The 14,354-nt window shown below is 45.3% G+C and overlaps 1 protein-coding gene across 1 annotated transcript; it reads right to left on the bottom strand.

Moving 5' to 3' along the window:
- Positions 1–1,783: 1,783 nt before the first annotated feature.
- On the bottom strand, positions 1,784–5,191 carry LOC117051644 (ubiquitin-conjugating enzyme E2 L3-like). Its single transcript, XM_033158222.1, has 4 exons — positions 4,937–5,191; positions 2,786–2,881; positions 2,270–2,456; positions 1,784–2,093 (listed from the first exon to the last, which is right to left on the bottom strand). The coding sequence occupies exons 1-4, from the start codon at positions 5,174–5,176 to the stop codon at positions 1,939–1,941; spliced, it is 678 nt and encodes a 225-aa protein (XP_033014113.1). The 5' UTR covers positions 5,177–5,191; the 3' UTR covers positions 1,784–1,938.
- Positions 5,192–14,354: the final 9,163 nt, after the last annotated feature.

Below are 14,354 nucleotides of genomic sequence, written 5' to 3'. Positions count from 1 at the left end.
CCTTAAAGATATTAAGCACAAGGCACACTAGAGCTGTGCAGCGTACAGAGAAAACACCTCATCCGATGCCTGCTTACTAGGGAGGAAGCCCCACAGTATTCAGTTACTCCCAAACAGATGCTTCAGTCCTAAGCACAAAAGTCCCTGTGCAACTTGGAGTAGGCACGGCTAAGATCAGGCTGTTAGGATAGCACACTAGGAAAAGGTTTAGCAAACAAGCTGCCATGAGAGACTGTGGCCAGGTAGGAATATGGCCAGATAACCCCAACAGCAACAGGTCCAGCAGAGAGAGAATGAGAAAGACCAGCTGCCACAACAGAAGGAAGAACATTTTTATTAGGAAATGCATTTACTGTACTCACATATACATGTGCAAGGCATTCCAAAAATGAGAAGCCACCATTTCCTGGGGAGTAAGATCCCACTGAAGCAAGAACTTGCCTTTAAATATGTTCTGCTTAGAACAGAACAGCTTAAGTGGCTTAAAAATAAAATAAAATCTAACTTCAGTTTTTTGGCAACATAGGCCAATTGCTTGCCAGCTCCACATCTCTGCCCTGTTCTGCTTGGAAGAGCCTTCCAGCTCACTCATCACATCATTACTTACCTATTTCAAAATCTCCAAGCTAAGTTAAGTTAGGGTGCTTCCAGACAGTGGAGTGTTGCCCATTAGGGAGAATGGTGCTTTGGCCCACCAACTTCAGTCTGCCCTCAACCTGTCCCCCACCTGCCTACCTTCTTACAACCAGTCCAGGGAGTGCTCCTATCAGCCAGCTTCCCCCTTCTTAGACTCAGTGTTACCCTTGTAGGACTCAGCAGGAAGGAGGATGTGGTCAAAACTAAAATGAGTTGCCTTCGCCTATCAAAGGCTCTGACTCCACTTACTGCTCCCTCTGCCTTCTGTCCCAAGAGTCCCAGTGGCCACTGGCCATCTCTGCTTCCAGTTCCGGATGTGGACAATTAGCAGCACTCAGTCCTCACTGCTGTGTTTTAATGTGGAAGTGGAGTGGCTGCTCAGAGAGTGTTAGAAATCTGGAAACAGAGGCAGTCCCCCCCCCTTTCCTCAACCCCAAATGTTGCAGGTGGGGGGAGATTTTGATTCCCTTTCCTCACTGAACTCATGATTATGATGTTTTCTCCTCTCCCTCCAATTTGGGGTCAGAGAGAGACAAGAAATACCTGCAAGGCAGTTCTATTTGGAAAGGGAAGAATTAAAATGCCAAGTTGATTTTTGAGATCCAAACTATCAAGAAGGAAGTGGTTACAGCACAGACTGTACAGCCTATCACCAGCCTGCAAAAGACCAGAACACCTGCATAACAGATCGTCTGAGGAAATTGTAGAGCTGCTCCATCATTTGTTGTTTTTTTTTAAAAAAAAAAAAGTTTGATTGTTATTTTTTTAGCTTGGAGGAGGAGGCAGGGAAGGAAGATGAACAGGGAAAACATGGGGGGAGGGCATTTTGATCACAAATGGCATGCACATGTCATGTAAAAAATGGGTGACAAAGTGTTCTACAGTAAATGCCCAATGAGAAAGCTGCCTTGGACAAACTAAAGAAAGTCATTTGTGCCTCTCCCCAGGAATGTTTAGAGCAGGGTACGGTGTTAAAGTGAAAAGCAAAACTGTAAGAAAGCAAGAAAGGTCATCCAAACCCCAACGAATGCAAGGAGAAAGCACAACATTTCACTTCCAAGAGCAGAGTCCAAACCAAAGTCTCTCCTCCCCAGGGCTGAAGTCTCCTCCCCCTCAGGTGCAGAATTAGTGTCATGAGCCAGAGCAATGCAGGACCCCACCGTGTACATTCCTTTATTGATAATGCAATGGTGGGGACAGCTTCCGTGGTCCCACTTGCATTTCATCCCACTGGGACCGTGCCTATGTGGAAGGTTCCCCAGCCAGCCAGTGAGGCAGGTAGTGGTTCAGGAGGGCAGCAGGTCATTCGCATGGCCGCTTCTCACTGAATTTGCTGGTCTGCTCTTCAGCTTTGGACAAAAAGCGCTTGCGGTCCTGGATAAACTCGTCGGCCAAGTCAGCGCGCAAAGGGTGATCTGGATCAGGTTTATTCACCAGTGCTATCAGTTCCGCGATCACTGTGGGTCAGAAAAGGGTAGGAGGGTCAGAAAAGAGCATAACGTATGTAATAACGTAAAGGAGAGAGAGAGAGAGTGAGTGAGCAGCAGCAGCAGAATGGACAGATGAGCCGTGGCCATCCAACAGCCGGCTGGCTCTCCCTGCGCACTGACACACACAGCTTTCTTGGCCCTACCTTGCTTTGCATTGGTGGAAGGTCTCCAGTTCTCATTGCTGACGATCGGCAAGCACACCTGGCCCTTCTCATCCACGTTGGGGTGGTAGATCTGAGTCTTGAAAGTGACCTTGGGAGGCTTGAGGGGGTACTCGCTTGGAAAGCTGACCTCAATCCGGAAGGCGCCTTTGTTGTAAGGGGGGTCATCCTGAGCACAAGGACAGGAAAGGGCAGTAGTCACCTCACAGTGCGGCTAGCAAATGGTGCTTCCCTGTAGGTGGGCTGTGGGGATCTAAAAAAAGTAAAAGCCCAGGCTCAAGCAGACCCTTTCTGCTACCTCAAGGCGAGAGGAAAATCTGGATCCTCCTCTGTAAAATAAAATGATACGGTGCTGCCTTTTAACGATGCTCAAATACATTGCCTGAGGCAGTCACTTCACCCTACCCCAAAGGCCAAGCTCTCTCTATGAGCCATTGCTCTCTATGAGCCTTTGAGGCTATTCAGGCCCAGCCATTTCCTTGCCTTCCCTAAACTCACCGGCACTAGAAGTCCCTTCCACAGCAGGACATTGTTCACATCTACTTCAACATCCCGAAGGCAGCGGAACCCAGACTTCTTAATTCCATCCAGCTCCTGAAAAAGCAAAAAGATGGTCCCAGGCCTAGTGGTGACAATTGCCCAGCAAAGCATGGCCATCCTGTTGGACAAAGGGATCTCAAACTTTTCACCTCCAGTGAGGACCACTTGCCTGAAAATTACAGAGGCCCACCAGCCACAAAATAGAGGCAGAGTTTAGCATAATCCACTGGCATTACTGACATCATTTTCTACAGGTATATAATCCATCTTTGTAAATTATTTCATTCCTGCCTAGTATTTTCACTTATAGCAAGGAGCACCAGAGCTCGGCTTTCCTCAAGCTAAGTACAGACATTTATTCAGAAGGTATTCTGACAGCCTCCCACTTCTAGGAAGAATTTGCTGATACAGAGGCACTAAGTGGAGACGACTTTTTCTTTTATATTTTTCATATCCCATCCTCACGTGTCTCAAAGTATTTTTCCCATCTCCGATACTCTGCCACCAATTTCTTTCACCTCTCCTTCCTGGGCAAACCATGGTTTGTGACATCTCAATGCTGCCAATGTCTGCATAAAACTTCTGAACACCTTCATTTTGGTCTTCTACTCATGCTGTATCATGGAGGACTTGGAGGCAAGAACAAGTGAGACCCTCACCCTCCATTTCCACATGTCAGGTGTCCCAAATGCTTGACACAGGATCTGTGTTTGTGTCATTTACTTCCTGTAAATCAAAACAAAATAAAAAATAAAAAAAATCCTTCCAGTAGCACCTTAGAGACCAACTAAAGTCTCTAAGGTGCTACTGGAAGGATTTATTTTATTTTTTATTTTGTTTTGACTATGGCAGACCAACACGGCTACCTACCTGTAACTTCCTGTAAATCAGTTATATCCGCCACCTTTATTTTTGTCTCTCTTCCCCTCACTCAAACAAGTCACAAGCTGCCTTACAAAAAAGATAGCAAAATATTAATCTTGGGTATCAGTACGTTTCTAAAAGTGAGGAAGATCTTTCCTAATTTGGTCCCAGCTGTGCCTTGGCCTGCCCTCTCTTCCTTGCCTCTTAAGTTTCAATTCATTGACAGAAACTTCCTCAAGAAGTTTAGATCATAACAGCAGGCATATCTCCTTTCTCAAAATTTATGGCTTTTCTCGTCCACAGGACAACTGACATGCTGCCAACAGCATTTTATTTTTGCGCAATTTCCTTGCTCTTTCCGAGCTTCTAAACTAACAGTAACAGAAACTGAAAGCTATTTTTCCACTGCAACTGAATTGGCAGCTACACAGCCTCCCTCCTTCAGACATTTCCCCTTCAAACCAGTATTTCAGCTTCAGTCTGTTTGAAAATTGTAGTCAACATTTCCCCTGCTAAAATAATAATAATAATAATAATAATCACCATCATCCTGGGAACAGTAGTTTACTCTTCAGATACACAATTCCCAGCACCTTCACTAAACTACCAAACTGTAGGTAGTTTTTGACATATGCTTATCTGTTCCACAATGAATTCAGAACTGCACCTTAATAACAAATGTTATCCAATAAAGTTGCACTTAAGGGTTTGCTGTCTGTTGCCCATCTCACCATTTTTATTTTTGTTTTACAAATCTCTCTAAAGGGATTTTGATTGTTTTTAACAGTGAGAGATGGGCAGGTTGCACCCCTCCCCCCCAAAAAAGCACGTTATTACCTATGCATTTCTATATGTTCAAGTACGCATATCACCACCTTCCCCTTCCACCTTCCATGCTCTGGGCAACTGCGCGGCAGGCAGGCAGGCATTCGAGAGGTATAGCCTTGGCTCAGCCTAGCGGTGCTGCGACGAGATACGCTTCGCCCGTCACCTGGCCAGCTGTGGAGGGTCCATGAAACCTTCCCCGGCAGAAAAGAGGCAACCCGATCCTAAGACGGGAACCGTCGCTGGATCAAAGCGGCGGCAAGACTAGAGGGGCAAGTGTCCCTCCCTCCCCTCGAACATCCCGCCTTCACAAGCCCGCCTCTCAGCCCTTCCTAAACAGCAGATCGCCAGAGGCCGTGAAAGAGCAGCTGCGCGGGACCGAGAAGGTCGGGGATCTGGCGCAACGCCCACCGTGCCTACCTTCGCAACCCGGCGGGCTGCCGGCGCCATCTTCGCTTGAAGCCGCTCCAGGAGCGCCTTCCGAGGCTCCTCCTCCTGCCGCTGCTTCTCGGTGCGCCGGTTGGCTGGCTGCAAGTTGCGCTCCTGCTGCGCCTCGGAGAGAGTGAGCCTCGAGATGCGAGGAGAGGGTTTTCCTTTCGGAAGAGCGGGCAAAAGCTCTCTCTGGGTTAGGATCTGGATTTCCCCGCCCGCCGCATGCATGAGCAGCACCGATTCCAAAATAAACTCCCTTCAGCTAATCGGAATCACTTCCTAAAGTGAACCATATTTGCATCATGTATGACATGCACACACTGGATGCAAAAAAACAACCTATTGCATAAAAGCTTGTTTTCTTTTTAATATTTCAGATTACCATCAGACTTGGGGGTTGCTACTTTCCAGGGGGAAAGAGTGGAATTGGAGCTTTCAAGGTGCCCCTCCGTTCTTACTAGATCCCCTCCTCCCAGACACTCAGCATTCTGTGCCACTGTCCTTAGTCCTCACTGGGTTGTTTTAGGGTTTTGCCCCTTTGGGTTTTCTTCTTCTTTTCTCTTAAAAATAGTTTGTACTTCTGCAAATCTTGGGGCTCCTCCAAGCCTGCTAGTACTTCCCTCTTGTGCATGGATGGTGATGTGTGGCAGTCTATAATACAAGGGTGCCATCTCTCAGGGTTTTATCCCCAATCAAACGGCTTGAGGCTTAAAAAAACAACAACCCGTAGAATACCCCCCTTTCCTTATATACAAAGTGTGTGTTTCTAGTCCTTATGGCTGCAGAGAAAAACTCAAAGACATGGCTGTGAAGAAGTCACACACCGATTCAAAACTTAGCTTACCTGAATGTGAGGATCCTCACATTCTTCAAACAACATCCCCCCCCCCTTCAACATATGTAATAAAGATAGCATGGCAGCATGAGTGTAAAAGCAGTTACATTTGAGGCTGTGTACATGCTATATATTTAAAGCACTCAAAGACTTATGTGTGTTACTAAGAGTTGTCGGGAACAGTAACTCTGTGAGGGATGAACTACAGTACCCAGAATCCTTTGAGGTGAATAATGTGCTTTGAATGTCAAAACAAAATAAAAAATAAAAGAATCCTTCCAGTAGCACCTTAGAGACCAACTAGGTTTGTTCTTGGTATGAGCTTTCGTGTGCATGCACACTTCTTCAGATACCTCTGAAGAAGGATTTTTATTATTATTTATTTTGTTTTGACTATGGCAGACCAACACGGCTACCTACCTGTAACTGGTGCTTTGAATGTGCTTTGGGTGTATATTGTGTACCGAATAAAAAGACAGGGCCTGGCACAGTTGAAGCAATCATCCTTAAAAGCAGCTGGATATCTGCCCCTCACTGCCATCTGCTTCATAGGATGCAGAGCCAACCTAGAGGAGACTGAAATATGGCTGAAGTACCTCAGTTCACACAACAATCTACCAAAAATAACTAGTTAACTAGGAAAGGGGGGAATAGGCGAAGAAGGGTCGGAAAGTGTAGGGCAGGGGTGCTAAACATAACTCAGGCAGGCACCCTTCAGAACATTGTGGACCATCCTCTCTGCTTTGAAAACATTTTGGCAGTTGAAGCCTCCTGAGTCACTGTCTACCACATTCTGCGGCCACCAAATTGGTCTTAACTAAAATGAATGGGGCAGTGTCTGTTTCCAAGAAAGGGATGCCACGCCTCACAGAAGTGGGGTAGGGTGGGGGGGACTCAGCTGTGTTGCTTTCACATATAGAAGCCTATTTGAGACATATGGAAAAGTTCAAAATGGCTGTTGCCTAATCATGACAGAGTTTGAAAATAAATATTTATTTATTTTCAAACTCTGTCACTATTAGGCAACAGCCATTTTGAACTTTTCCATAACTTGGCTGGCAGCGGCTGGCAAAGAACCCAGTTAGGCAGGTTTCAGGCAGTTCAAGTGTTCCCAGGACTAGAGACATCAGAGCTGAACGACCTGCTAATTTTCACAGGCTGCACAATCCCAGTCAAACAGCACCTGCTTGCATCTCTTGAAATACTTGCCAGAAGTTGCTTTTGTCACCAAGGCTCTGTGTATCATAGAATCATAGAGTTGGAAGGGACTTCAAGGGTATAAAATAGATAGGTGGGGGGGGGACGTGTAGCCTCTTTTGTTCTTTAAAGGTATATAATATTGTTTTGTAAATGTATGAGCAGCAATTGGTGAACCAACAGCTATTGGATAAAGGGACTTGAATATAAGGAGAGAATTGTGAGTCAGAGACAAATATGTAACATCACGCAGCAGTGGGGGGGGGGGACAGGGACGCATCTAGGATCATCATCATCATCATTTTAAATTTGTATAGCATCTTTCTATCTTACAATACTCAAGGTGGTTTACAAGCTGAAAAAACAAAAAATGTACATCTTATAACAATCTAATGAAATACAAAAATGTGATAATAAAACATAACTTTAAAATAAGCAATCTACCGGTACATAAAAAAAATTCAACAATCATTAGAATAGTATAAAATAATAATATCAGCATACAAAAGTTAAACAGAGATTCACTCTTAACAGTTACAATAAATGATTTCTAAACTACAATAAATAAAACGACGGCAAGCCATAGTACATCAAATAATACAATACAAATTGAGAAGCAGAGACTAGAGGGTGGAACAAGGCAGGTGGAGGAAGGCCTTGCCTGATGAAGTCAACTTTTTGGAAATGTTGTATTAAATTTGATGTCATTTGGCTCTGATTTGTTAAATAACTGGGGGGGGGACACAATAAATATTAATTGGCAAAAAGGAAGGCACCCCGCAATCATCTAGTCCAACCCCATGCAATGCAGGAACCTTTCACCCAACATGGGGCTCGAACCCATGACCCTGAGATTAAGAGTCTCAAACCACTAGTTAGCAGTAGGCAGCTGTGTACTGCAGTCCAGCGATCCTACAGTTGCAATGCTAAACACACTTACTAGGGACTTGCTTCTGAGTAGGCAAGCATAGGGATGCACTACATAACTGTGATCTGAAATTTTCAATGTGCTTTTGATTATCCACAACCAAAAGAATGGAGGGAAACAGCTATGTGACATTTATCCCCAAAGTGAATAGGGACAAATAAGGAGGGATGGGCAAATCTGTCAGTTTGAGTTTCTCATTTTCTAGTCTTAATTTCAGTTCTTCACGTTCATGTGTAAAAGTTCTAATGAAAGTTACTCAGCATCTTAGTGTTAATTTTCCCCAGCACACATACATGTTTGTATGCAATTTCGCCTATCATACGTACTTTATTCTAAAGCAATGTTCCCATACGTTATGCATTTTTGGGTGTTGTTTTCATGAATACACACATTTTTATGTTACACACACACACACACACACACACACACACACACACACACACTTTGCCCTGGGATATGCATTTTTGCACACGTTACTTGGCTGGAGAGCTACATTGCAAAATTCAGAGACGTGTGAACTTTGAAGGATAGCTGTGGAATTGCTTTGGAAAGTGCAGATTAGGGAGCTTCCCCTTTAAATGTAAACTGAATCAAATTTTCCCCTCAGTCCTACAAACAGCAAATTAATTTCTTCTGCATTTTAGTGCAACTTTATCAAGCACACAAGGATAAAAGGAAAACAACACTAGGCCTGGGCATACTTCATGTCACAAAGATATTTCTTGAGACATCACTGTTTAGAGCCAATCGGTCCTGAGCAGCAGTTCCCTCTTCACTGACAAATGCTGCAGTGACATGAGCAGTGGAGACAAGTATGGCAGCGGGGGCCACTATCCCACCCTGCAGCGTAGACCATTGACAATATGTTTCCCATCTTGTTACTATCACCACCACTCTTGCCTAGGGCTCGTCTAAACTTACCTTTTGCCTTGCACTTTCTAGGCACAGGTCCGCATTTTCGTTTCTGAGCACTTTCTTTTTTACCCCACCACTTTCCGCACGAAAACCCGCTATTAAACACTGAATCAAAACAAAGGGCAATTTTAGTCCATGGATTGATGTTTGCTCCAACTCAGCAGTAAAGTGCAGGGTTTCACAAGGAAAGCACCAGGGAAACAAACAAACAAACAAACAAATGTTCAGATATGAACCTGGAAGGCCTGGACCCAGTAATGCAGAGCAAAGTTAAGTATGGACAGGGCAAGTAAGCTTATACTGTAGATAAGGCCTGAGACCCTCGTTTATCTGGCCTGCGGTGACCCCTGCTGCCGCTGCCCCCTGCCACCCACTCTTACTGGTGCAGTGCAGCACAGGGACCCACTTCCGGATCAGAGCAGCACCAGAAATAGCTTGTGCACATGCGCAGGGGCCTCCTATGCATGCGCAAACGCTATTTCAGTTGCTCCTCTGACCCGGAAGTGCGCCAGAATTAGCGTGTGCACACGCATGCAGGTGTGCACTCCCCCACCCTCTGGCCCACCACGCGATCATCATTGGAGACACCGGCCCGAGGCAATAAAAGCTTGCAGACTTGTGCTATAGTTTATTTGACTTGGAATAGAGGGATTGTCTGCTGAGATCCCAGTTTCTTATCAGTCAAGGGCATGTTCTTTCGGCTCATTGACAAGGCATTTGTTCTAAAATGGGGACTAAAAAAAATTGGTTTTATTCCCACCCTTGTAGTTGACCTGATCAATTACCTCATGTCAAAAGCTCTCCCCTTTTTGTGCTTCCATTTCCTCCTTTAATGGTGTGTCTGTCTGCTCCTATCCCTGTTTCCCACCAGATGCTTTTGTGCAAGGACAATCACAGCAGAGACACCTCCGCCTGTCCCCAACCGTGACCTTAGTCATGGGACTTCTCTGGTGTTCCTTCTACAAATACTGTCTCTTGGTTGTGTAAGTCATTCCAATTTGCCCTAAGGATAAGTCAGGTGTTTCTGTTAGAAAGGCAAGTAGCCATACATCATCCTCAGCCACAGACGCACATGCCCTTGTCGCCTCAGGCGGCAAAACACATACAGATATGTACACACAAGGGAGTTCACTGAGTGCGGAGTAAACAGGAGTGTGTATACAGCCTTGATGTCCGCCGAATGGTGGGCAGTGGTGCCCCTCACATAGAATCCTATTACTTTATGCCAGAGAACTCAGGCAGCAAAGTCTCCTCGATGGAAAAAATGTACAGGGCAACAGGTCCACTGGCTTGGCCCTGGAGCCCTGTGTTCCCAGGGATGCTCCCATTGCACACACGCAGGCGTTTGATGTCAGCCCACCTATCAGCATGCCTGATGTCAGCATGCGCACATCATGTGTGCACGCATGCGCTGGCACAAAAATTTGTGGGTGCCCGGCCCCTTCATGGGGAATGTTGTGGGGGCTGGAACACTTAAGGCCCCAGGCACCCGGTGCCTATGCAAGGCAACCTAGAACGAGGGGCTTGCAGAGAATACCACAACCTTGGTGCTAAATATGTACAGCCGCATTGACAATGGCTTCTGTCTTCATATTTTAATTAGCATGGTGACGCCGATCTGAATGCCTGCTTTTTATAATAATTATTTGCATCGCAAGTGTCCTGTTCTACATCCCACACATTCTGCCAAAGTTTTGAAGACTGGACAAATTGCCTACCAATCCAGCTTAATCACCTGCTGTGATCGGCTCCAAACTATCCTAATAGTTGATATGTTGCAATCACCAGCCACAGGAAGCTCTTTGCAGCAACTGTGCTTGCTTCTTTAAGGCGCACATGGACAAAGGGTGGGTTGCATTTTTGAGATGTTTCTGAGAGAGCTACAAGATGAGTCAGACAGGCCCTGCTTGCAGAATATTTTGCATGGAAACCTTTGCTGTTTAGTGTGTGTTTCTCACCACCTCCACCCCACCCCCCAACACACACCCCACACACTCCAGAGAAGCAGTTTTTTTCCCCCTGCCATGGAGCTGACACAATATTAAAAGAAAGAGCCTGGCCTGTTGAAATTTTGCCAAACATGTGCCTGTATAAGGCAAAGGAGCTTGGCCTGAGAAGGAATGGCATTCCTACATTCAGTGTCTCAAGTACTTGTAGCCCCCACTGAGCCCACCCCGGTCACTTGCCCGTTTGCATGGCCCATGGAAATAGCTTGCATTATGTGTCTAGTGTGAATCGGGTTGCCTGCATGTTGGCAACTGGGTGAGCCCATAGCATCATCATAACTTATTTGGGAGGTGAAGTCTTTTCAGCATTAAAGTGCTGAAACAGCACATTTTTGGCGGGGTGTGTGGGGTGGTGGTACAAACAAGGGGAGAAAGTGAGTTGGAAACCCAGATACAAATCCAGAGTTCAGGCCAGATCAGGGGACCCATGGCTGCTTTTCCTCCAAAATAAAAGTACTGGTGTTAAGCATGCTTTTTTAAAGAGAGTGCACAATATAAATATTATATTAAGCACATATTTAAGAAGCATCCTTAATACTACCATTTTTATTTTGAAGGTGAAGTGGTTAATCTCTAGAAAATTCTGCAGCAGCTGAAACCTGGAAATTCTTGAATTTATTAGCTCTGTCTCCTCTAAACTGTGATGTGTGAGAAGTCTCTGTGGTTCTGGTGAGGGAAATGTGTCTTACATGTGCTCTTCATTGCAAAGGTTCAGTCCTGATGCTGAAAGGGAGATGCCATGTCTCAGCTCTGGTGACTCCTCCTGGCCTACATCTGGCGACCAAGCTGCCCAACTAACAGCAGCTGCTTTCCAGAGAACATATATCATTAAAACTAAGGGATATATTAAGGTTCCACTTGTATTAGCTATGGCAAAGGTAAGGTAAAGGTAAAGGGACCCCTGACTATTAGGACCAGTCGTGGACAACTCTGGGGTTGCGGCGCTCATCTTGGCCGAGGGAGCCGGCGTGCAGCTTCCAGGTCATGTGGCCAGCATGACTAAGCTGCTTCTGGCGAACCAGAGCAGTGCACAGAAACGCCGTTTACCTTCCCGCCAGAGCAGTACCTATTTATCTACTTGTACTTGGACGTGCTTTCGAACTGCTAGGTTGGCAGGAGCTGGGACAGAGCAACTTGAGCTCACCCCATTGTGGGGATTCGAACCGCAGACCTTCTGATCAGCAAGCTCAGTGGTTTAACCCACAGCGCCACCCGCATCCCCTCGGTCACCTGCGTCCCCTCATGGCAAAGGTAGCGGGGAATAATTCAGCTTGCATTTAAATTGTAGTTCGCTGCACAGATCCTGCTGTGGGAAGAGACTTGACTTTAAACAATGTTGCTTTCTCTTATTCATTTGCAACATCGCTGCACTCATTTCTCAAAGCGGGGCCAAAATAGATACTTAATTTCAGGGCATGCGCAGAGTACCAGCCAAACGGGACTTCACATTAACAATGTAGTCCCTGAGGACACAGCGAAACGACAAAAAGCTGGGAACCAGTGAAAATATTTTGGAGGGGCAGGATCTTTCCCTTGGGATCTGAAGTAGGGCAGTTTCCGTTGCACATGCCATTTGCCTTCATGTATTCTTCAACTTGATTATTTGTAGGTAAAGCAAATGTTGCAAAAATGGCACCAGTCTCCAGCTCTCTCTCTCCTCCCAAGCAAATCAAACTTGGGCCATGCTGCCATCTCAGTGCGAGGAGGAGCGAGCAACAAGTGTTGTTGTTTTTTGACCACCCCAAATTACACCTCTGTGCCAAATGCGGGGAGAAAAACAGATGAGATCACACATTGTGAAAGAGTTGAAAGCGTGATTTGGAGTCTGTCTGGTGTTGCTGGTATGTTGATGATACCCAGCTCTTTTTCTCCTTTTTGGCACATTCAGAGGAGGATGTGGAAGTGCTGAATTGGTGCCTAGGTTCAGTTAGGGCCTGGATGAGGGCTAGTAAACTCATGTTCAATCCAGAAAAGATGGAGGTGTTGTCAGCGGGTGATTTGTCTGACGGGGCAATGTGGTGTTTCTGGACAGAGTTGCTCTCCCCTCGGTGGGCCAGACTTACTGTTAGATCCAGTTTTTACCATAAAAGGCCCCAATGGCACCTGCAATATGATGGCTGGTTGCCATCCCTCCTGGGAAGAGGTATCAGTGCTCTGCTGATGGCAACAAGTGCTGCTCTTTTTGCAGCAAAAGGGGCGGGGACATGCTCTATTGCTCCTGGGGGGCTTCAGGAGCTAGGATCTCAGTCCGTTTTCTCAAAATACTTACCAAAGAGAGCAGGGTCCAACATGCAGCATAGTCTCAACAAGGCAAAGTGAGTAGCACAGAGTGTTCCAGGCAGGCAGGGGAACCAGGAGCTAAAGACCTACGTCATTTCCAGCAACCAGGAGGCTGGACTTTATGCAATGCACGAATATGTACTTTCAGTTTCAACTCACCTTCTGCTTGGTTTCTGCTAGTAAGGCCAAAGGAGCAGACCAGATGTGCATGTGTTTAAAGAGCAGAGGAGCATGTGAAGCAGATGCTCTCCCTCTGAACTACAGCTGTTCCCCATCACCAAAGAGGTGAGGAAGCTCATTTTTGGACAGCAGCTGTGCATGGAAGCCCATTGACAAAGGTATGAACAGAAAGAGCTCAGGGAAAGCAAATGCTTGTTGTCCATACAGAGAACTATGATTCTATGATTCTATCCACAAAACATACACTTATTACAAACGTTGGAAATCTTTATTCTAGCAAAGTCTTCTCATGAGTGAAAGAACAAGGAAGCCTGCACTGGCCTAACTTTCCTCAACTGCTCTCGGGCATAAAGGTGAGAGATGTGACTTACCGTAGGTATGTGACTTGCAGAGCTCAGATATACTCATATAGCAACCTTTTCCAACCTGATGGTCTCCATACATTTGGAGACTACAGCTGCTGTGAGCTCCAGACAACACAAAATGTCAGGATGGCACCAGTTTATTATTATTATTATTATTATTATTATTATTATTATTATTATTATTATTATTATTAAAATTTGTAAACTGCTCTACATCTGAAGGCTGCAGGGTAGTTCCCAACATAAAAATGCAAAATGAGAACACAAAATACACAACAAAACAAAAACAAAAACAAGCAAATAACTCTCCTCCCTCATATAATTAGCATATACAAATGTGAAACAAATATTATCCTTTTTCTGTACTTGTGGGGTGCAGTTCCTATTTTTTGGAGCTGTTTTCTTGTAGCTGCCCTGTTTATACCAGTTTGAGAAATGCTACACTACAGGAGTCAAGCCTTGCTTACTGCAACCCGGACCACCACTTTGGGGAAGCTGTTTGATCACATATACCTAAAATAAACTCTCTTCCCTGAAATTCCTCACATCTTCTTAATATGTTATGTAACCAACTTTGAACCATCGAATACTTCTATACTTCTCTTATTACAGCCAACTTTATTTATACCAAATTGCTCCTGAAATTTCCTTATCAAATTGAATTCATTAGGAACAAAATAGGAAATTCTTTCCAGTAGCA

Source organism: Lacerta agilis, chromosome 1 (genome assembly GCF_009819535.1).
Source record: "Lacerta agilis isolate rLacAgi1 chromosome 1, rLacAgi1.pri, whole genome shotgun sequence".
Lineage (NCBI taxonomy): Eukaryota > Metazoa > Chordata > Lepidosauria > Squamata > Lacertidae > Lacerta > Lacerta agilis.
This window is presented reverse-complemented; position numbering and strand designations above follow the sequence as displayed.